The following is a 24,650-nucleotide window of genomic DNA, read 5'->3' on the forward strand; positions in this document are numbered from 1 at the left end:
CAACAGACCTAAAATAAGAAACTATTTCACCTACTGTATTGCCACTTTTGGTTATTTTGGTAACTGAAGAAACACCCCAAACTGATTCCCTATGGCAGAACCCTCACCCCTTCATCCCCACCGTGGTGTCACCTTGGAATGGCCCCCAACTCCAGCTTATGGGTAAATAAATCACCTGCAGAACCAAACTCAGCAATGAAACCTGCTTCCCTGACACTGTCCCAGCTGCCACAGGCACGTCTGAGAGCTGCAGTGGTCCAGTGAGCCAAAAATCAGGGAACTAATTTGGACTGCCTTGGAGAGGTTTTTTTCCTGTCTCTCCAGCCTGTGAAATATGACCCAAGCCCAAAGAGGTACCTCTGGGGCAGAAATACTGAAGCCCAAGGCAGAGGAGCACTGCCTGAGCCTGCTGGGATTGCCTGCTGCCAAGACCCTGAGACAGACACTGACCAAGCAAAACACACAGAATCATACAATTATAGAATGTTAACTGGTTGGAAGGGACCTCAAAGATCATCCAGTCCCAACGGCCCCTGCCATGGGCAGGGACACCTCCCACTAGATCAGGTTCTTCCAATCCCTCTCCAACCTGCCTTGAACACTGACAGGGTTGGGGTATCCACTGTCTCCCTGGACAACCAGTTCCAGTGGCTCACCACCCTCACAGTAAAGAATGCCTTCCTATTATCTAACCCAAATTTCTCCTCTTTCAATTTGTACCCATGCACACATCCCTCCCCACTGCGCTACAGCTTAATTATAATGCTCTTGCAAAGAATTTCAATTTATCCTACCATGGGAACAAGCTCTGTAATGAAAAGGCTTTATTAAAATGGAATGTAAAACATGATATTAATTAACGAGACTGTGCAGGTGTGTTCATGAACATGGCCGAGCTCCGTGCACATTGCAGGGAGTTGGATTAGGGGTCACCTGTGGGGCAACACCCCTATCACCATGCAATGCCATGTGCCCTGTTATGACATCTTACACAGCCAACAGTGTGCTGTTGTTCAGGTTTGAATTCATATGGGAAACACTGCAGAGCATCTGGGGAGATGATGGTAAAAACGTGCTCCCAGTTGGAATTCAATGCGACTTTTGAAGCAGAACCAGCCAGCGCTGTGCTCTCCACCACAGTGCCCGAGAGATCTGATCCAGCCACTCTGACCAGGCACAATTTCGGAGTGAGAATTAACGCAGGCCAACGGCACTAAGGTCAGAATGCCTTATCACACAGAAAAACATGAGCTTAAACATAGGCCTGTCTGACACTGGCATTAAACTCCTGCAGATGGAAAGCCAACGAGAGCCAAAATGTCACAGAAGAGATATCTAGCTGCCGTGAGGTTCACGCCAACTTGGAGATTGTGTGGGTTTTTCTTTGTTTTTTGACATTCGCGTCAAATCTGTGTCCTTCGTTATTAGGGTATTTGGAAACCTGAAGTGCTCCTCTGCTGGTGGCTGCTGGAGCCAAAGCAGAACGACACCCTCACAGCTGTGAGACGGCTGCACACAGCGCCGGGCCACAAACAGCCCCAGTTCATCTCCTTTGACGGAAGCTCACGGCACTGTGGGATGACATTCCTCATTCCCTTCAGCCAGCTTATTTGCTGAAATGCAGCAAATTATACTGCAGCAGGTGTGAGCATTATGCAGGGCTATTAAAAGAGGCTGTTGGTATCTTACTCATATGTCAACATAAGAAAACCCACCGATGATACACGTTCACAGCCGCGTAAGCTTGCAGATATTATCTGAGGTACAGCCTGTATGCAAATCCATTCTCAGGGTTTCTTTTGGTAGAGTAGAGATATTTATGGCCAATTGTTACTGCATGGGCCAGATATCCCTCTGTAAGAACAGCCCCTAAGATTAACAGTGCTCCCAGCTAATCACTCCAGGTTCGCAAAAGCCATCAGCAGATCCCTTACTTAGCTCCTGCTCTGAAAAAGGCTCTGTCCTGTCTCATTTTTCTGGTTCAAGAAAACCTGACATCGCCCCGACAGACTGGAGCCTCCCAGGGCACTGGGAGCCAGCACCCCTCTGGCAACATTCCAGAGCTCCTGTCAAAGGGGGCATTTCCTGGCTTTCAAGCAATTAACTTTGAAAATAAAAACTTATGATAAACTTACACTGATTTTTAATACAATTATACAGAGCTCTATGTATAAACATACACAGGAAATGTGGTTTGTTCTGCTTGCAGGAACTACGTGCAAACACACCCTCTGCATGGCAGAGATGCAGCTGTTACATCCTGAGCCCCAGTACACAGCAAATTTTTATGGTTAAGCTATAAACTTCTGAAAAATAAGGTTTATAATAGAAACCCTGACACCATCTGAAATACAGCAGCATTACTGGATGCTGCTGTAATATGGTCCTAATTTATAAACTAGGGAGGAATCCTATTCCATTTTGAAACTTACAGACAGTAATCTAGAAAAAGGGTAAACCACAGGGAAAAATGGTCGTGTTGTCCATGAGCTATAGTGTCTACTCCATCCAACAATTCAAAAATCAAATAGGATGCCACAATATTTAGGCCACACACTGAATCCTGGACTGTCACAAAATAAAAACATGGTGTATCCTAGCACGGGAGTATATTTCATAAAGCCATATGCCATTTCCCATGCCTCTGGGCAGTACTTTTCCAGTGAAAATTTGATATGAGAACACTAGAAGTAAAGAAAAAAAATTACTAGAGAAGTACAACCCAAACCCTCCAGTTTTGCTTGACACAATAAATATTTTTGCAAGAGGGCTTCAGTGTACTCCCGTCTAAATTGAAAAAAGTGGCAAAGCAGCAGATTGCTCACTCACAGGAGACAGAAGTTTATCACTAAACCTTAGGAAAATGCTCTCAGTTGTCTCGAGGCTCCAGCTCTGCATTCAAATGCATTGAGGAGGAGGTGATTCAGAGGGCACCGCTCTGGCTGCTCGGGATCTGTGTTCCCGCAGTACACCGGACCAGAAACCTGCTTGAGATCTTTCAGGTGACCCTGAAACACTGAACACAGCATTCAGCCTTGGGATTTCTGCTTACAGAGTGACTCTGTGCCTCCTCGGGCACCACTGCCCGAAGATGCCGCTCCTGGCACAGGGCAGGAGTAGGCAGCAGGACAAATCAAAGGCCTGTCTCACAAACTGCCACTCACTTGCAATTTTGGAAAACAAACAGGAACCTTTTGGAACAAGGGCTGGAAATCAAGGGGCCAGTGAGGATTTTACTCATCACTGTCACTTGTTCCGAAGCCTGGAAAGAATTCCATCTCTTCTCCCCTTCACACTGGGATCATGGCACTGACTCGTTTGCTTTAGAGGCTCACAGCTGCAATTTTCTACACTGCAATTTTCATCGTGGCCATCCCAGATTTCTTTCCTACTTCCCCTGAAGCATCTCCTTCTGTATGCTGAGCATCAAATGAGAATAAATCCAGATTTATCGCACCTTTCCTGCTAAAACTATTTCCAATAGGCTTGTCATAAACCAAGCACACCACATTCTTGTTGGCTGCATCACTGCCCATCAGCCCGGCAACGTTTTACCTACTGCATGTTCAGCCCCCCAGCTTGAGTGACTGCTGGGCCCTCTGCTCTCCTCACTAACAAAAGGCAGGATTTGCTCGTGGAAAAAGCCAACTGCAGCAGCCCTAAGCAGCACTCCACACACCTGTGCCTTCCCCTAAACCTTCCCCACAGGCACTGCAGGAATGCCCTGGGCAGTGCTGGGATGCCGGGATGGGGCACGAGAGGGGCTGAGCTCTTCATGAGCTGTTAGCAGGCTAACGAGGGCATCTGCAGAAGGAATAGGCACAAAAACTGAAACTAGATACAAAATAAATATCCCAGAGCTGGATTTCTGAAAAAAGATTCTGCTGAGCTATAGTTCCACATCAAATTTTTATTGAATACATTTTCTTCTGAGAATTTGTGCACTAAAACCAGTCAGAATCATATGAGAGGAGTATAAATTTCACATACAGTTTTCACTGCAAACATCCTTCAAGAGAAAAAGCAAAAGCACTTTTTAATCAAGCCCTCTCCACATCCTCCTCCCCCAGAACCCAAGTGGCAGGCTGGGAATTGGAGCTCACACAGCCCCAGTCCCTGCAGTACTAGGGAGCTCTGGGGAGGGATGCTCTGCCTGAAGGTCACAGTGAGTAGGACACATTATCCCCCCTTTGCCATGCCTAAACACAGTGCCTAGGTCTGCTTCATGTACAGTAAAGCTATGAGGAAGGTGACATTTTAAAGCAATTGATATTCTTAGCTGATGGTGTGAATTCATGTGATTTCAGCAAACCATTGTAAAAACCCAAACATGGTACAACCTCTTCTCCCAAGTTCAGAGCTGCCCCTCCAAAACTTACTTCATCATATTATTTTCTGAATCTGCAATGGATTTCCTGTTTGATTCTACAAAACCTGAAAATGAGGAGTTAGTTCCTTTGAAGGATGCTGTTTCTCACTGTACAAGTGATTTTGGGTCACTTTGAGCTTGAAAAGGCTCTAGGATCTGAAATGCTATTACAGACAGAAAAGCTATTTTAGATAATTTCTTTTAGCAGCGTCCCAGTGCCCAACAGTTGTAACTTCTTTCCCTTGACGACTACAAGGTGAACTCAGAAAAAAAACTTACTTTCTCAGAGGTTTCCAGATTTATTACCATAATGTAAACATTAAACAAGTCTAAAATGGAGCACCTTTCAGCACTTGAGCAGGTCTCGATGGCTGTGCTGTCCCAGATGCTCACATGGCTGCTCTTCCCAAGGTATTTAGTAACCTGGACTCCCAAGAAGAAAATTACACTGAAGAAAAGGTCAATAAATGGCAGAGGAGATGACATCCCATAATAGTTATAATTACTGTTTATCAGAGTGCTGCATTGCACAGGTAGCAGGTTATAGGACGTATTTGCTGTATTTTTCCATGAAAAGCTTCACACAGCTCCATGACTCGGAGTCGAGCCCATGACACGTGTTCTGTGTCACAGAACACGCCGTGCAGTCACATCGCCTCGATGGCAACCAATGACCTCAAAGGATGTCGCATTCATTTTTCTTTCTGTATATTTTTATGATGGATTTAATGTTCAATAAACCCAAAAGAGCAACAGCATTTGAGGCTGGAGCTCTCTGTGCCAGTGCCAAGCACTGCGGGAGGAGCCAGGGCTGAATCTGCACCTCACTCAGACCACGCACAATAGAACTGATGTCACAGCTCCACTCCTCACTGCAGGCTGAGGAGGGGATTGATCTTCTATGGGGATTCCTTTTCCTACAAAGTTTTACACTGTGCACATAAGGCAAATTCCCAGCAGGATAGGTGCAGGAAATGCAAAAGCATGAGATGAGCAGAATTTGATTGTTTCAGAAAGTCAAGGGCTCCCCAAAACATTGAATATCTGTGTGGGGACACTATAAAACCAGACAATGACAGTGCCTCTGTATTGGGCAACAGGGGTTGAAGCACATGGGGATGCTTGGCTGAACCAACCCGACCAGGTCCTTGCTCTCAGGAACACTCCAGACACCAGCACTGTGTCTTAGAAACAGCAAAATCCCTACAGAAAGTGGCTCAAGTGTAGAGAGGAATAAACACCAGTGTTCTGCGTTTGGAAATAAAGGTTGCGATTACAGAGTCGTTGATGGCAGCTTTCGGAGTGCCAGGAACAAAGATAAATGGAGAATGGTGAAAATCCCAGCAGCCTTCTCTCTCCCTTTTCCAGCAGAAAGCACAACAGCTCAACTGAATTATAGATGGTGACTGTCATGAGTGCCCAGCAAAGGGCAGCAGGGAGCAGGGGCCTGTGCGCTGTCCCTCTGGCCAGGGCCATGGGAACAACTGAACAGTCGTTCCATTCTGCCATATGACAATGGGGACAACGTGAGGACACATTGAAAACAACAGACTTACTTTGTCCTGGTTACATTATCGGGAAATCTCCTTTCCTGGGAAGAGACCATCCCATTTTACAGTGATTAAACCGATAAAAACCTCAGCCTCTATTTTACTCTGTCATGCTTTCTTTGCTGCCAAGGGCCAACCAGCAGAGCGAGCCGGCAGACGCCGTACGACACACGGCTCGCGGCTGCGCCAGGAGGGGAGGCAAAGCTGACATTTAACGGAAACAAATGTATGATAAGACAAATTGTGCACTTTTTCCTTGACGTAGAAAATGATCCCCTGAGGTATGACGCCTGTTCAGGAGCAAAAGCCATTTAGGTCAGTCATTCTTTACGGGCTTTTGCCCCTTCACTAATATACTAAAGGAAACCATTGCATAATCTCACAGAGGACTAAGGCTGTGGTCCCTACACACCATTCCCATGGCCTCAGAGCAGGCACAGCATTTTATAGTGCAGACCATGACCTTAGGGCTGGTTTTAATAACCTTTGCTGCCTTTCACTAAGGGTAGTGCACCACGCATACATTCATGTGTGTGACAGCCCTTTCCCATCCATTGGTCTGACCCGAGACATCGCCATGGGTGTGCACCAGCAGGAGGGATGCAGTGATGCATCCCAGGGGGGTGCAGGTGGCAGGATGCAGGTGGCAGCTGCAGGACGTGACAGGGATGGAGAGTCTTCATACCAGTGAGACAGGGTGAGACAGAAGAGGCATCACAGCTTCATTAACCAGGGGCAGCACAGTCGTCAGTGACAGCTGAGGCAGCCAGTCGATAGAAAGGGAGTACAGAGAGACTCCTTCAGAAATAAAAGATTATCCTGAGAATAAAAGCAACTGGGGTAATAAGCAAGATGCTCACAAAGGCAGAGGACAGCAAAAAGAGCATTCAAACCCGCAGGCACCTGGGAAGTGATTTATTCAGAACACTTAAAAAAGTGTGCCTTAACAGATAAAATACAGAGGGTAACTCACTGCAGGCCAAAACACTGAGTATTAGAGGAAAAAAATATCCTGCATTAGAAAGAGAGACTTCAGTCTTGGCAGCATCTGCTTCAAGTCCTCTGCTGCCCATGCCAAAACGAACTCCAGATCTCTAAACTCAAACTGTAATTTGCTTCACTAAAGAATTCCCAGCTCAAGCCCCAATTATACCTCTTCGGTGAGGGTGAAACTCCAGCCAGCGGTATAATACATTCACTGACACCTGCAGACCTAATAATTGACCAGGGAGGATGTGGATGAGCTCAGCAGAATCTCTGCATTGTTCCTGCAAGGCTCGGTGTCCTACACCAGGAAACAGCTTCGCTACTGCAAGGTGCATAATTTAATAAACCATTAACTCAAACCTGAGGTGAAGTAAATTCAGCGTATTATATATTTCAAAATAGCATTAGAATTCAATTTAAGTGTCACCAAAAGCCTAATCCTCAGTATACAGAGCATATTAATAAGTGTCTTGGAGCCTGTGGTTTGATTTAATTTCCAGCTGAGTTGTGCTGCTGCATGGCTGCGATCCCTGCCGTGAGAATGTCTCGGTGACAGCATCGCCAGACTGAACCGGAGTAGAATTGGAGGGATGACAGTCCTGCTTTCTGGGTCCTCCCGGGAGAACAGTGGGGTGGGTGCTGGAGCACAAGTAGTCCTGTTTCCAGTTGCGCCACTTCTGCGTGGCCCTGCTGAGCTGTAGATGTTTCCCAGCAGCGGCAGGTTTCTCGCAGGATCCCCAGGTGCCCCCGACCCAACCCTGCTGTCAGTTCCCTTTGTAGTCAGAGGGGAAAAACCCATTTTGGGTAAGGTAGGTGCTCCTGTTCATGCAGGCCCGATGCCATATCCGCCCTGAGTTGCCGGATGAGGCACCAGGAGCCGCTGTGTGGCTGCTCCCAGCCATGCCATGCCATGCCATGCCATGCCATGCCATGCCATGCCAAGGCACCTGGCAGGGCTGCGGCCACCCAGAAGGGACAAAGCCGCTGCTTTCCCTCCCCCAGGTCAGATGTCCGGGGAAAACAGAGCACCATTTCCACCAAGAGCCAAAAGCACAAAACCTGCTCTCCCTTTCTGTGGGAGTCAGTCATGTTTTGGCCTTTTCCCTGTCACCCTTTTCCCTGTCACCCCTGTCAGAACTCCTCTCAATCAGCAACCCAGGCACGTTCCCCAGCACTTTGGGAAACGCATCTCTTCTATAAATGACAACAGATTATTTAAGCAACAACTAAAGCACTCTGACTGCTTTTTAGTTTGCTTGCATTAACGTCAGTCTCCTCATATATCTAGAGAACAAATATGGGATTTTCTTTAAAATGGTGGAGAGTGATACAAAAATAGCAGCCTGCTCGTCTAAAATAAAGTTATGCATTTGAAAGGGTTGGAAATTGTTTTTTAATCACAGGCGTCTTCCTTCTGGAATATAATCGGCTGGCTATACATTCTGCTCTTCTACCCAATTTCTCAGGAAAATGCAGCAAGAATGTTAATAAATAATTTATAAAACATTATAAAAGATAAAGTGCTCCTGCTAAAATGTTTCCAGCCTTTGACACACCAGTTCATTTGTAATCCTCTTTGCCTCCCCTTTACTGTAACATCAGCAGAGGGTTAGTACTGTTGCTCTCGCAGCCCCACTTCATCCACCTTGCAGAGGTACAACCATCTCTGGTTCACAGGGATCCAGGCTGACACAGGGTACAGCCCAGCCCAAGCCACAGTTCAGTGTTATGTACCACAGACTTCTGTCACAGAAAATGTTTTTCAGGAAAGCAACATCTTGATTTCTTTCCACAGTCTCGTGGGTGAAACTGGCTGCAAATGCCAACAGGTCTCTGGGGTTTGTCCTTTCTCCAACAGCACATGGGCACGTGGGCTGTGCTCTCTTTGACACTCACAGGGTGATTATGGAGCATGGTGCACAGGACCCTTTGCTCCTGGGAAGGAGACAGGTGGGAGGACAGGAGCTTTCCTACATGATTACTCTGAAATTCACTTTCAGGAGCCAATATGTTAGACATATGATCAAAAAAAAATCAAAATAATGAAAACAGACAGTTATTACAAAAGAATCCTTGGTATTTCAGTTGGACTGAGCAATAGCTTTTGCACAGCTCCACCAATTCCAGGAGTATTTCAGATCTTTAATGATCCCTGGAAAACGTGATGGGAAGTCTTGAGACATGGCTGTTCTGGTGACTGCAAGGCAGCAGAGACACAGCAATGAGCACGGTGACCTCAGAAGAGCGGGTGAAAAGATGAAAGGAGGGAAAGAAGAGAGCATCCTTCAGAGAGATCAAGTCAAAGGCATGTTAAGGAAGCAGGAAAAGGGTATCCACAACTTCCTCATTCTCTGAAAATGCTCGTGCATTGTGAAGCCCAACAATGACAAAAGGGGACTGACTGCTGCATCCTGACAATGTCTGGTACCAAAAGCATTTCTGTTGCTGCAGCTCAGAGCGAAATGTATGCAGAAGACCATTCTGCACTCCTGGCAGTGCCATGTGCTCCCCCCACATTCACTGTCTCCTTTCCAGCACAGTTCCACACGCAGACAGGGCAGTGAGAACAGGAACCCAAGGGAGGTAAAGCTGCTGCACAGGTCTGCTCTGTGAACAGCCTCCTGGATCCCGGGCATGCTTGAGACACAGACATGCTGGCAATGGTTGGGCACCCCAGGCCATGCTCTGCTAGACCTCTATACACACTTAATTTCATCCTACAGGTTAAACCCACTTTGGGAAAACATGCCAGGGTAGCAGCAACAGTTTATAATCCCGTTAGCAAACACACACAGGCTCACTGTGCTGAGGCCTCACTCACACCCACCCCCCCAACATACAGGACACATCTAAGTGCCCACGTGCAGTGCAGCATCCTCAGTGCTTTATTGCCCAGCCACTTCTATTTCACCCAAGTGAAATATAAAAACCCATTACTAAGCAAAAGTATTGAGAATTTTTATGAGATTGTAATGCTTCCAATTTATGTTGAAAAAGTCCCAAACCCTCGAGCTGTCTGTGGCTGTTCCAGCCAGGGATGCAGGAGATGCTGCTGATGCAGTGCAGCACAAGTAATCGGAGAGGGAAACGCTGCTCTGATGGGGTGCCATCAAAAAGAAATGGGAAGGGTTTCCTCTTGTTTAGGACATAATTGAAAATTCAAGGCAAAAAATACAGAATGAATGCCAAATTTCTGCAGGACAGTGACAGATGTCATGTAAAATGTTTTAACTGAGTTTCAGGCCTTGATACTTTCTGCCCATTTCAGACAAAATGCGTTTTAGGAAGGGAACACTCAGGGAGCATCAGGCATCAGTGCAGACATTCATAGTAACAAACTGCTGAATATTCAAGTGTATCAGAAGGAAGAATCCAGGAAAAAACTATTTAAAGAGAAAATACTGTGGAAACCTTTGATATTCAGTTGGTGCTTACGGATACTCTCCAAGGCACAGCTGGTGCACACAGAACTGGAGGAAAAGTAATTAAAGACCACTACCTGAATATTGTCCAACACCAGTGTCCCCCTCAGCATCCCCCCTTTGCTCCTTCCAGGACAAACATCCTGCCTGGACATTACCCCAAGCATGACCGCTGATGTCCCTGACCTTTCCTTGCCACTTCCTATCCTGCAGGAAAGCATCCCATGACTGCCATGGCTGCTGCAAGCATCCTGTGAATGTGCAAGCAATAAACATGAAATGCAGTTTCCCCTTGGCTCCCAGAGAACCAGATTATCACATTTCAGCAATTACTGCAAATGCTGGATTTACAACAGGGCTCCACAGGGCTCTGATGTCTCCCTGTGCCCACCCAGCTCAGTCTGTGTCCTGCTCTACTTCCCCTGGCTCACCTGCCAGAGCAGTGCCACTGACACTCTTCTGCACCAACTCTGAACTATTCAGCAAGCAGTTAATGCACACACCACATGAAACAGCTCTCTGCTGACATACCGCTCTCCAAGGCTTGTTACTCCTAATTTGTCCGATTGGCCAAGATGTCTAAATTCACAGTAAATTTTTAGCATGATCCTATAGCACAGTTTATGCACTTCTTAATTAAGAAAAAGGGTAACACTTTTTCAAAATATATTCCTTCCCATCCGTGCAGCACCTGAATACCAGTACTAAAGAAGATATCAGCACCTGCTAAAGGCAGGATGGAACATGATGTCCAACAAGCTCAACATCTCCAGCTGCACGGCACAAGCGTGGGAGTGAGCAAGGGACGCATCTCTGTCGATGGGTGAAGGCAAAGTCTGCCTCTGTAACCTTGGCAAGCAGCAGCCCGCCCAGAAGCCTGGCATCCAGATTAATTTTACATTCTTGGGGCACCACTTTTCAACACACAGAAGGGAACGCTGCATTTTGCTACTCAGCTGTGCCAATGTTTGAAAATTGTCCGTGTCTGAGAATCCATTTTCCCTCCATTAGTCAGTACAAGTACAAATACAGGTTTTTCTTCTTTTTCCATTGACACAAAATCTGGTGCTAAGTTGAAGGTCTAACAGGCACAGCACAGGTCCTGCTGGTGACAAGCCAACCCACTCAGGGCTGCGGCTGCACTGAAGCCTCTGCAGAAGATGGAACCTGCCATCACTCGCACCTTGAAAAAGGTGTCAGCAGCACTGCTCCATGCTCGGTGAACTGAGGACAGCCAGGGTTCTGCATCTTCTTGGAAGTGAACAGGTAATGCAAAACAATAAAAAACAAAGTACTACTGGGGAGTCCTCCACAGAAGAAGCCACCCGAGTCCTCAGCCCTGTCTTCTCCTCTGCCTGTCACTCAAAACACAATCTTACATTTCTAGAGATCAGAAAGAAAAGTACAAGAGGCAAATCGAGGAAACCACCACCTTGGACATGCTTCCTTCACTCAGCTCCAAGAGCAAGTGTCCAAGAGACCATCCATGTGAGAGGCTCCCAGCGCCCAGGCCTGGACCGTCTCCTGCAGAAACTCAAACACTGGCTTGGCAATTACAACACCTATTACAAATATTAAAGGTCTCTGGGGTAAGGCAGCACTTAAAAACCATTATGAAGAAAACGGGAAATGTCCCAAAATGTTTAATCCTTTCAGAACAGAGAGAAGGAGGAGGCCTCAGCTGCAGTGCCCCATGCAGCAGACCTGCCATCCCACTGCCCACCCCAGCCACCATCACCGTGGTCTCTGCTGACAGCAGGAGAAATTTTAGGAGACGCAGAAAAACGCACTGTGCAGCTCCAGCTGACTGGTTCTCATTTCTTATCCCTCTAACCAGTCTGCAGGGAGCAGGCACATCATGTCAATCATAAATGACAACACAAAGTTGCTTAAAGTAAGAAATCAGACACGACCATATAATTAATGGCTACGGCGCAGTGTAAATGCATGAGGGAGACCTTGAGTCCCTGTGCTTGGTTTGAGTCCTGGCCTTTACACTGAAAATCTGAGGCAGAAAAGATCAAGAACAATTGCATGGGGATTTTTAATCAATATCTAACCTGACAGTAGGATTTGGAGGAAGATCATCCCATAAAACACAGGCAGCATTGCAGACTAATTGTATTTACTCCCCACTGACCAGAGGCTCACAGGCAGAGCACTATGTGTCCCAGGAAGGTGCTGAATGTCTCTCTAAAAAAAGGGCAAGGCACCTAAGTGCCTCTGTGAATTAAAAAGTCAAACATGTTGCTGGAGGTTAATGTTAAACATTGCCCTGGCTGTACCTGTTTTGGAATATCAAACTCATTTACTGAGGAGTGTTGAAGTGGAAGCCTCTGAAGCAGATAAACAAAACACCTTCTCCCTCTCTGGTCTCATTCCCCCTGAATTCACCATGGAGCTGAACACAAACACTGTGCAGACAACAGAAAAGCATCATCTATTCTGGGCCAGCTCCTTTCTCCCAAAGTGATTACCAGAGCAAAGAAGACGACTAAACATCAACACACGCTGTGAACATGAAGGGGTCAGACCCCAGGGTACAGCTCAGAGACCTTATACTGCTTCAGTGCAAGCCACCAGAGAGATGCTGGCTAACATGTTGGCTACCAGCCACAGCAGCCAGGGCCAGCAGCACTTCTGGGGAGCACACAACAAAAGAAGAAATACAAAGCTCGGAACTGAAGGTAAGAGAGGGGACCTATGAGGAGAGGACCTCTCAGGGGGTACAAGCACAGCCTGGCCAGTATATAAGAGAGCAAGATCAACATGGTCACACTGTACTTTCAGAGGAGCCACAGCTCTGCTCTGTGAGGTGCAGTGCTGCTCCCACCACTGCAGCCAAGCCAAGCCTCTTTCCTTGTATGTGGCATTTATATGTTGTGGGTGCAAATGGAGCTGAGTGCACACAGACAGCACAGAGGACAGTGACATTTGGTGCATGTTCCCTTCAATTATATTCATGGTGCAGGCACAGTCCTCTGCAGGTCATGAGGTGTCTTGTCCTGCCCCAGTGACAGCAGCAGTGTCTTCTTTTTTACTATGAAAGTGCAATTACAAAACCAGGGGGGAAAAGGGATTATTTTCCATTTGCTTCTAGAAACAGATGTCACTTTCCTCAGACCTGTTAGTTTTCAGGACCATGAGAGTTTAAGCTTTAAAACAGTATTATTACAATATGCATCAAGTGCCTTCTTCTAACAAAAGAAGATAAATTGCTTCCACTTTGTACACCATGGTAACCAGCCAAGAATACAAACAGCTCCTCAAAGACAGGGTCAGCAAACACCACCTGGGCAAACTCCCACACGTGACTGAGCACAACCCACTCAGCCCCAGGGAAGCTGCCCAAACACTGTGTAAATAAGAGGAAAACAGCTTGACTCCTGGGACTTTGCTGTTCCCACAACAGCCAGAAGAAAAATCATTGATTGTCTCCCCAGGGACTAAACTCCTCACTGGAGGAGAGCAGATCCACTGCAAGGCTGGCCCCATGGTTCTCCCCAAATTCAAACACAGTCCCAGGGCTGATCTCTCTCCTATGCCATGGCATGCCAGTACAGCACTCGGCTTCCCAGCTCCTGCCTCACTTCAGAATGGAACAACACAACCAAAAACCTCCAGGAAGTCTCACTTGAGCAGAATCCATGTTTAGGGAATGTCTGACCTGGCATCAGCTCTCTATTTCTAGAGAAAATATATCATCTCTCTAAACAGAGACATACAACTAAGAACACCCATTTCCCCTTCAGACAAACAGAATCCCCCAAGCAGTGGAACGTGGGATGCTGAGCACCCCGGCAGCGGCCGAACGAACGCGGCCACACGGGCTCGCCTGGGGACCCGGGAGAGAGGAACCTGTCGCCATCCTACCTGCAGAAGCCAGTAGCACCTTCTGTGAAACGTGGGGATGATGGAGGAATGGACGTAGCAGCCATACAGGCACTGGGGACACAAAAAGAGAGAAAGCAGAGTCAGGTTAGTGAAGGAACCGTTGCCTGAGAGGCTGCGCTGAGGAGGGGGTGGCAGTGCATGACCCACCACCAAAGACATTGTCCTGCTGCTGGTCGGGGCTGGTAACACACAACACAGGATTGTGGCACCCCAACGTGTGTTTTTAAGCATTGCTACAGGTCACAGAACCCCTTCCCTGACAGCCTCCCCCCCTGCTGCCTTTGCCCAAGCACAGTCACCCTGGAGCAGCCAGAGGCAACGGAGGCTCCGGCAGCGCTCAGCACCCCAACACCGACGGGGGGTCTGGGGCTGCATTCGAATCTTTGCTCCAACCTATTTTTATTTTTTGACAAACACAACACCTATATCTCTTTTTCCATAGTTTATCTCCTGGGTATTTCAACTGAAAATGTTGTGTTTGTAAACTGAAAAATTGCTGCCAGATATTTTAGACAGCAAAATGCCAAAATACAGGTTGTTTCTTTTCTGCTTGTTTTGTTTGGTTTTGTTGTTTTGGTTTTTTTTTAAATAAGCTCTGCTTCTCTGATTAACTAAAATCAGCAAGGCCAAGGAATTCTTTCTTCAGGAAAAAAATCAAATTTCCAGTATGTTAAAACTTTTCAGTTGGAAACCAAGCCCAGCATAACCCAAACACACAAAACTGGTTTTAATTTCAAAGACGCCCAAGTGCAGAGGGGTGCAGTGCCTCTGGATGTGTGCACTTGGCAAGCACACAGAAGGCTATGGCAGATTCCCCTCCCCTGGATCACCACTTGCAAGGCTGGCCTGAATTAAACAGGATTTAAGGACTGCTGGCTGCTGTCACTGAGTTATTTTTAAAACTGAAATGACAAAGATTAGTAATACTTTCAAATGTTTCAAGGGTACATTCCACACACAGAAATGCAGAGAGGAAAAACAGAGCGGGGGAAAAAAGCCCTGCAGAAAATAATCCAAAGAAAAGCTTAACATTTAAATCCCTCCCCTCAGATGGGGAACAGCCGCTGCCTTTTGTGTGGATAATCCCTGACAGTGACTCCTGGCTCACAGCGCTGGGGGCTGCATGGAAAGGTCTGTAACCTTTGGTTCTGCTGACTCAGAGCTGGTCTCCCCTCTCAGGAAAGCAGCTTGGGAGGTGCAGCATCTCCCAGTCCAACCTGCTTCCCAGTGAGGGTGGAAAGCTGGTCTGGAGCAGCTGGAGTCGCCTTCACAGCCAATACAGACATCCATAGCACCTTGTGCAATATATATCAATATATTTCAGCATCCCCCAACTTGCTTCCCATCCTGACTTGCTGTGGAGTCGATTGAAACTTCTCTGATTAAAACAAAACCCAACAAGTGCCAGTGCTGGGCTCGGTGCAGCTTGTGGTGCACAGCAGGCAGGAGCACTGCCCTGCCTCTCCAGAGCTGCCTTGTGGTTAATTCTGGAGCTGTCAATAATGAATCACAAAAAAGCCTCCCACCTCCAAGAAAATAGTTGTCAACATTTCAGCAAACCCTTAAAAAATCCTAACAATTCACAGAATTCACAAAGCACTCAGAATACAGAAGGGGTTTCTTAAATTTTTCTTTCTTTTTTTTCCCCATGGTGACAGGACATGAGAATCTGACTCTGGATTGATGTGTAGAGGCTGGATGTTCTAACTTGGGCAGCTGGGATGAAGGAGACCCACACACTGAGCAAGCTCCTGACCTCAGAGAGATGACAGGGACTGTCCCCACCGGCACCGAGAGATCCACAGCGTCGGAGAAACACGCTGCAGGGGAGAAACAGACCCTGGGAGTGCACATGGAGTGTAGGCAAAATGAGTGATGGCAGCAATAAAACCTACATTAATTTTTGGATAAAAAGGCATATAAAACCCCTTTAGGATATAAATGGAAAGCAGGAAATCTGAGCGTCATTGTTTTGGAGGATTTTCAAGGTTAATGAGTTAAGCGCTGTGGATGACACAAAGTGTGCAGCCCCATGGTTCGGTACACGGGGGTTAAGGAGAGGAGGGTGTAGAGGTGATTTCCCTACACTTGGCTCTGTTGACCCCTGCCTTTGGCATGGGATGAATCCCTAGCCTAGGACAGCTCAGAGTCACCGAGCACCCGCTGGCAGGACACCACCCTGCACCTACTGAGGGGAGTGGAATTACTGCCCTGCCTGGCTGGAGCACACAGGTAACCAGGGCAGGAGTAATGCCTTTAGCTAAAGCTGTCTTTAAAATGAATTCTTGCTCAGAACAGGCAACAGGGGTTTCATTATCTGGGTTTTCTTTTATTTTTTTATTTATTCTTTAGTGGGGAGGTAAAAGCTGTGGAGGCCTGTGTGTCTGTGGAGATGTTAATGCCAGGCTGGGCGCTCAGCCAACGCATTAAGTGAAATCGAATTCCTGAAACCAGCTTTAATCAGCAGATTTTTAAGGTTAGAACAACTCTCTCCTCTGCAAGGCTTGCCAAGGTTAATTCTGTCCTGAGCAGGCTGAATTAATGGGCTGGACAGGGGAGAACACTTTTTTTTCATGATTCTCTTTTAAGTTTACAAAATCTCCAGGAGAAAAGGCATTTCTGAGCTGTCTGAGGAGAAATGCCACCACAGCAGCTCATCGACTGCTGTGTAGAGAACAGGGCCTAAGATGAGAGCCACCATCCCCTCCCGTGGGGCATCAGCCTGAGCCTGAAGGAGCCCGAGCAGCACCAGCTGAAGGACAGGGACACTGCCCTGCAGGGAGCACTCTGACCCACTGCCACGCTGGGACGGGATGCCCACAGTGGTGTGGTCCTGTCACCTCTCTGGGAGCACGTCCTTGTCCCTGCAGATGCCCCAGTGTGTGCGGCCGAGGGTGCCCTGAACACAGACCATGTCCTGCTGCCATGGGGGGATCCCTGGAATGTGACACCCACCCCTGCCTGTGGGCACCTCCTGTGCAGCCCTCCCAGTGCTGCTGGAGAGCCCGGCCCTGGCAGCTCCACTGCAGCTCATACCTTTACAAGTCGAGGGGTAATTAAAGAGAAAAGGCCTTCTCTGGGCCCTGGGGAGAGTGTGCAATTACAGCTGCCCACCCTGCCATTTGTATGCAGTGCACATCTGGCATTACCAAACTTTTAAAAACTGGAGGCAGGGAGGGGGAATAAAAAAATCAAATTATTAGTGGATTTTTTTTATCCTGAGCTCCTTACAGTGATTGTGGCTTATTTAAAAATAATACAATAATGCTGAGGTGTTCTTCCTTAACAAGCACACGTTGGGAATGGAAATAGGAAAGCAGAAGAATCAAAAATTCAAGATAGGATTGGACAGGCTTTGAAATTCTTCTCCCCAGTGAGTTACACTAGTGGATATTTTAAAAAAAACCTAAAAACTGCCTAGATTTTGTTCAGATTTTCACACTGAATTCCCAATTCCCTTAATAAGAAGCTAAATCAATCTTTAGAGAACAAATCATGTAAGACCTGTGGCTGTAAATTATTAAAATATACTCGAGTAATTTTCTGGTGTAAGGCTTCAATGTCTAACACCCTGGCAAGCCTGCGGACATCGTAAGCAGGATCTGTGCAGGTTACTGGGGGAAAAGGACCATAGGACCATGCCCTCTGCTCCTTGGTGGTGTTGGGCAATATGTGCTCAGCCCAGCAGCTCATCGCCTCCTTCTTACACACCAGTGCTGCTGCCATTTCCCTCTGTAATTACACCAACCATTCCTGAGCCTCCTCACCAACTTCCATCAGTAAGTAGCACACTGCTGGCAGTGGCAGCACTGTGTCTGTAACCAGCACCCACAACATTCTCTGCTGATGCTCTGAGAGGGCACGGCCTGGCTGTAAAAGCAAGGCAGCTGAAAACTGGGAGCTGCCTCTTGGCCACTGAATTAGCAACCGTGGGGGAAACCCCTCAAATATTGCATGTCACCTCTCTTTTCAAACAGACCTGAAGCGAGTGCCTTCTGAGACTGGGTTATCTTGCAGCAGATGGTCCTTCCTTCAGGACGGGGATGCTAAAGCCACAGACAAGTTCCAAATCCACTTAAACGTCAGCTGAGGCTCGTCCCTGTCAGCTGCAGGGGCTGGGAGACAGCGGCGGCTCCCGCCCGCTCCGTTAATCAGGATTCACCCAGAAAAGCCAATGTGCTGCTATAAACCCTGACTCGATGCCAGCACCACGCACAGGGAGCCACGTGCCATCAATCCTCCTTGTCCTCCCCCAGCAGCGAGGTGCAGCCGGGGAGGGCCTGATGGGGGCTTGGCCCTGCGAGTGGAGGTGCAGGTTTGTGACAACTCTCGTTGGGCACAGCGAGCACAGCAGTGCTGAGCTGACTTGGATGCCACAGGAGACCTCCATGTTTCCCCATGAAGGTTGGCCCCAGTTCAGCTTTTCAAAACAGGGAGGTGTAACACTGCCTGAACCCTGGGGAATCCCCAAGGCCAGCAGGCTGCCCCCAGAGCTCTTGTTTTGACTTAAATAGTGTCATAACATAGGGAGGCATCCAAAATTTCCCGTCACTGCTGCAAATCTTCAATTAAAATGCTGCTAAACGTGTTTTCTCACTCCTCATCTTAACAAAACACAGATATTAGACAGGTTTGGATTTTCCTCTGACGTCTGTAAATAGTAACTTTGATTCAGCAAAGCGCAAAACCACGTGCTCAGATCTCAGCCTGGGCTAAGCTGCTCTGTTGGCAACGTTCGCCTTTTATCAACGTCAACAGAAATTAAGTGATTGCTTATGGTTTGCCAGGTCGGGTGAGGCGTCCCTGGTACTGACAGCAGATCCCCAAAACATTCTTAACATTCCTAGGTGGTTGCAAAACCCTGGAGAACCCGACTCTTCACTTTTTGGCTGCAGCATTGTGGCTCAGTGCTGTGCAGCCCCAGGCACAGCCCGCCGTGCAGGCACTCAGCCTGGTGCAGAGATTTTGGTTTTAATCCTATCAGCTCTTTGCCTGACATGTTTCAAACCCTCCACATGCCCTCAATGCCACCAGCAGCCATACCCAGATAACAATTCCTAGAATGAGCCAAGGGCTCTCATGTGATGGCTGAGCAAGGGAGGAGAGGTTATGCAGCCTGTGCATTGCAGGACCTTGTCACTTCTGGTGGCTTTAGTTAACAAATATTGTTCTGTTTACTTGAGACTTGTTAGAAAGCAATTTTTGAAATGTTCAATATTTAATGAAATATTTAAATGTTTAATGGGTTCTTTTTCAAACCCTGTTTTCCCTCTGTGGGGTTCTGAAGTCACTGCAAAGATTGCAAGGTTTTAACTGTTACAAATGAATCTCCTAATGACATTGGCTTAGCGACAGCAATCGGCGAACGAGGGGATTGATGCTTCCACGGCAGCAACACCCACAGCCAGCCCACTGCAGGATCATTGGTATGCAGCCCCACACCCCCCCGCAGTGCCTGCCTCTTCATAAATGCATATTTCTTTATTAATACGGGGATACTTTAATCTCAGTCTAATTTTACCTTTAGGGAAGCTCTATCCTGAGGCTGCCAGGAGCTCAGACCCTCCAGATGCAGCGGTGTGATTTGTATTCAAAGCAGCAGGTCTATCTGTCAACATGTTTGTCTCCCCTCTCTGCCAGCTCTTATTTATAATCCCATTCAGATTAATGAATGACAGTAGTTCTCATCACAAGAAATTTGATTAATCAATTTAAGTGCTTAATCACCCTGGCCTGGGTGAGAAGAGTACTGCAGGAATGCTGCCTGTATAGGGGCAAAGTTGTGAAATGCAGGAGGAAAACATCATCCCTTTCTCTCGGGAACAATTTGAGTCCAGAGTGTGCACCAGATCCTTGATGGGATTACGAGCTTTCCAAAAGCTCAGAGTTTCCTTAGGGCCAGCAGTCATGGCCAATTAGTCACAAAATATCCTTTTCAACCCACTTCCTAATCTGACACAAAAGGTTTCACACCACCTATCTCATTCCCTGCTACCCGTGTCGCTTGAACCCAAAGCCCATCGACCATAAAACCTCTCCTGGGATGATGACTGGGATAATCCAGCTGGGCATCCTGCAGCATCCCACTCCCCATTAGTCCTGCCCATCGCTTTCCTGTACCACAAAGACCCCCACAGCCTGGCTGTGTCACCAGCTTGAATACTCCAGAATAATCTCCAGGGTCTTCTGGAGACCTGGGAGGTATTTCAGGTGATGGGTAGGAGCAAGGTTGAGCAGAAATCACTGATTTTCAGGACAGAGGCCATGCAGTGTGGGTGCTGCTCTGAAGCTGCTCTTGTGGATGCTCTGAATGACAAAACAATTGTTAACACAGCTCAAGCAAACTCTGCTCAACCAGGTACACACGATACAGGGATTCTCACTGGGAAGAATTCCCACGTTCATCTCTACCAACTAACCTCAAAGGGACACAGAGGCAGGTGTCCCCTCTGGAGCTGGGTACAAACAGGGCAGCACGAGCTCTGTGGATGGATGGTCTAATGGCACCTGTAAATATGGAACAGTCTGCAAGGCTGCAAGGGATTACTGAGAGCAGATCTGGGTGACACAAGCTCCATACAAAAGCCAGACTCCCATACTCTCAGGTAAGGGAAGAGCATCCCAATGACCTTGATGTAAGTGGGCAATTGGTAAGAGGAAAAGTGGTACAAGAGGCTGCTCCAACTCCACAGGCTGGTGCTCTAAACCAACACTGCCCAGGTGGGTCTCTAGTGGAATGCAACCAACCTACAGGACAGGCATTACCTGGGTCCCTGTACACCATCGACCCCTGCAGCCCCCTCAGCCTGTGCCACCACTTCACTTCCCCTGTGCGAGGGCTTCCTGACTGTCACCACACAGTGAGAAGAACTGTGAGCTGGAAAACCATGGAACATATTACTGTCACACTGAAATATGACACAATACACAGAAGCATTTTATATTTATTCTCTTTCAGGAATGTTAGAAAGACAATATAATGAGAATGCTGCAAACAAGTCAAGTGTTTTCCTCCTAATCTGGCAATAAAAATACGTCAAAGAAATGCCTAAAATCCTAATAGAGAACAAAAAAATAATGGGCTGGGCTATGACAGGATTTAGCTGCAACTTTATTTGAAGGCTTTAATCATGTCTCCTACAACATCAATGAATAATCAGATACAAAGCTGTAGGGACCATTAAAGTCTGTGTTGGTTGTCTCAGCTGTTTGGGGTCTGAGACTGAATGGATCAGGCAGAGGCTAATGAAGATAGGTCGAGATTGAAATACGTTTATATCTGAGGAAGCTTTGCACAAAAAAAGGATTATTGAGCTGGTCTTAGTGGAGACTTGACTGAAGTAGCAAATACTGTGATAAGAACAGCACTGCATCTCCAGCCCAGCTGCCTCCATCGTGGCCATCAGAGGCAGGCTGGCTGTGCCCAAGTGGGAAACTTTGGCTTTTATCTGTCTGATTCTCTTTTTTGGGAAAAAAAAGAGCATCACAGCATAGGGGAACTAGACAAGATCTGACAGTGCCCTGGGGAAATGCAGGCTGAGACGGTATTTTTGGAGACACATGACAGAAACAAGCCACATGCGAAACGATCCGGGGGTGCAGGGCAGGGGCACGATCACACCAGGGACACAGGTCTGACGCGTTCACTGTCTGTCCAACTCGGGCAAATAAGGACAAGTTCTAACAAATGCAACTAATAAGAAATATAAAAACATCTAAGAGAACTTTCAGGAGCTATTAATTACACACGCAGTTTTATCCTGAATTAATTTTGTGCTGGACGAGAAGCCTTAGCTGGAATCTTTTTTTGGCATCCTCCCTTGGGCAAAATCAGCCCTGGAGCCACTGGCAGACATCTTACACTGCAAAGGGACATGCTCAGGTTCTGGGTCCTGTTCTTTTTACTCCTCTTGCTTATGGCTAAGAGTAGTAGGTGCTGCAGTCAGTGACTCAGTGACCAACACGTGTCCACCCCACCTGGTCACTTCATGCTCTTTGCAAAGGTGACAATTCCAGACTGAGCGGAGAGCGTGTGGCTGTGGTGTGGTTGTGCTACAGCCAGGGAACTTCCCGTGGAAGCTGATATTCCCTTCCCATTTCAGGAAGTCATTTAAAGTCTTCAGCAGCTCCTAAACTCTGAAAATTGAATCCAAGTGCATAGAAAACTCGGAAGGACCTGATCTTCAAACCTCCTTTGAGTGAATCCCTTTATTAAAAAGCATTTACACAACCTAAAACAAATTATTGTATATGCCAATACTAAATCTTCCCATTCCAATTTAAAATCCTTCAGTCTCACTATTGCTCACAAGCAATGGCAGGAGCTACAGTAAGTGGGCATTTAAGAATGTTTTTCTGGACAAGTTGTTGTAGAAATACTAAGTTTATATTGCTTACAACCAGCTTATAAATAGTTCATTCCTGTCCCAAAAAACCTAAACAGCAAAGTATTAATTTCTCAGTATTAGTGCACCAAAATTTACTGAAGTTCACCATCAGCAAACAGCCCAGTGTTTCTAATGTTCGATAAGCACTGAAAAGGTCGACGTTTTACTTGTATTAATCTTTTATCAGAGAAGGGAAAACTGATTTTCATGACAGATAGTGAACAGTGGAAGATGTTTGCTATAGAAAGAGATACAAGACCAGGGTACTCTCTGTATGCACAGTGGCAGAACCTCAGACCTCTTCCTTATGCCTACCTGAGGTGACATTATTGCTGGGATTTTGCCCTCTGAAGAACCCTTCAGGGCTATTTAACAGTTATGACACTCGGACTGCTGAGGAAGGAAAACACAACTCTAAACACAAAAGGAAATGCCTTCTATACGCTCTGAGACATTCTGAAAGATAGAAGCAAAGACGGCAAGCTAAGAGCAAATTTTCTTCTCATTGTAAAATAATAGTGATTTCTATCACTGGCACTTGAAGTACAGCTGTCTAAAGAGGATCTGTCTGCACATTGCCAACAACAAGTTATTTGCATTCTTTCAGGAATGGGACTTCGAGGCGGTGGCATCTTGGATCTGGGGTCTGAACAGTTCCTCTCCTGGCTGCCTGGCTCCAGCATATCCTCCTCCAACTCTGCCCCGGCTGCAGAGTCCTGCCATGCCACAGCCTCTGGGGACTGCTCACAGGGCATTTACAAATCAAAGTCAAGTGGTTAGCTGGCAGGTTCAACAGTTTTGCTTCTAAAGTGCTTTCTGCATATTTTCTCAATAAAAGCAAGACAGCACTGATGAACTATTTGACAAAACAGAATGCTGAATCATTTTTAGTACATCACCTTTTCACATGCAGAAGGAATCTTCTGTCTTCCCCATCACAGCCAATTAGAGCATTCACATTTCTTAAAGGCTGACAGTGATTGGAAAAGACCATGAGACTCATAAAAGAGACTTCCAGGCTTTATGCCATTAGATCTGTTCTCTCCATCCCCCTGGTTTCCGGGTGTTTTACTGGCAATGGCAGAGAAGCATTTTGCTCAACCCAAACAATTTTTTCCTTGCCTGCGAGTACAAAGTGCTGTCAGCAGAAAAGACAGTTTTCCCTCAGAGCAGCAGCAGCACAACTGGTGTGTGGAACCATGGCTCTGAGCCCCCTCCCCTACTCCTGCGACCAACAGCATCCTGGAAATCCTCTGTCCTTCTGCAGAGATGGACACAGCTGGGCCAGGAAACAGAATTGTTGGACAACAGTGCTGAGCAAGAACTGAAATGTTACTTGAACATGAAACCACTGGCTATTTCAGCTTTTTTTCAAGAGTGAAATAGTGAAATGCCATCCCTTGAGAGCAGTCCCCTCTTACAAAGTCCAGACCCATCCACAGAAACTTCACTTTCCAAAACATTCACTGGCTGAATCCAGCTCAAAAGTAGATCAATGCTCTCACGGGTAAGTCACAGTGTCCAGAGGTTCAGAGTGTTGAACTGATCACAAGAAGATTCACAGTGACATGTGTGAATTTAAACAGTGTTTGTTTCATTTTTGTAAGCCCAGGTTCTTCAGTATTTGGGAGAAAGGGGCAGACAGACACTCACATGCTTGTTCACTGCCAAGAGAAGATGCTTGGCCGAGACTGACAGTGCACTGAGTCTTACTTAAGGTGGCTACAGCACAAAACTGAAAAGCAAGATTTTCTCAGTCCCTGAAATCAAGTTCAATATTCAAGGAAAAGCAAAAGAAAACAAAAAAATTCTGGGTTGCTTGCTTCTCAAACATCCCACTGACACCACAAAACTGTCATTAGAAATGAGTCCCATGGGCAGGCAGAAATCTGTTCCCTCAGCTGTACAATCCATCATTTATATCCAACACGTTGCCTGTAGGTTTACAAATCACAAGGAATTTACTGAGTGGCTTTCACAAGGAAAAGTGGACAATAAATCATCATCACACGAAAGCCACTCACGTTAACACACAACTTCA

The 24,650-nt window shown here is 46.8% G+C and overlaps 1 protein-coding gene across 1 annotated transcript in view; it reads right to left on the bottom strand.

Moving 5' to 3' along the window:
• CAMTA1 (calmodulin binding transcription activator 1) overlaps nt 1-24,650 on the bottom strand; it is a 224,162-nt gene that overhangs the window by 92,906 nt on the left and 106,606 nt on the right. The window contains exon 6 of the mRNA XM_029962359.1: nt 14,202-14,273. Coding sequence (XP_029818219.1) covers nt 14,202-14,273 — 72 coding nt within the window. The remainder of the gene's footprint in view (nt 1-14,201; nt 14,274-24,650) is intronic.

Source organism: Manacus vitellinus, unplaced genomic scaffold, assembly GCF_001715985.3.
Source record: "Manacus vitellinus isolate BGI_N305 unplaced genomic scaffold, ASM171598v3 scaffold_46_pilon, whole genome shotgun sequence".
Lineage (NCBI taxonomy): Eukaryota > Metazoa > Chordata > Aves > Passeriformes > Pipridae > Manacus > Manacus vitellinus.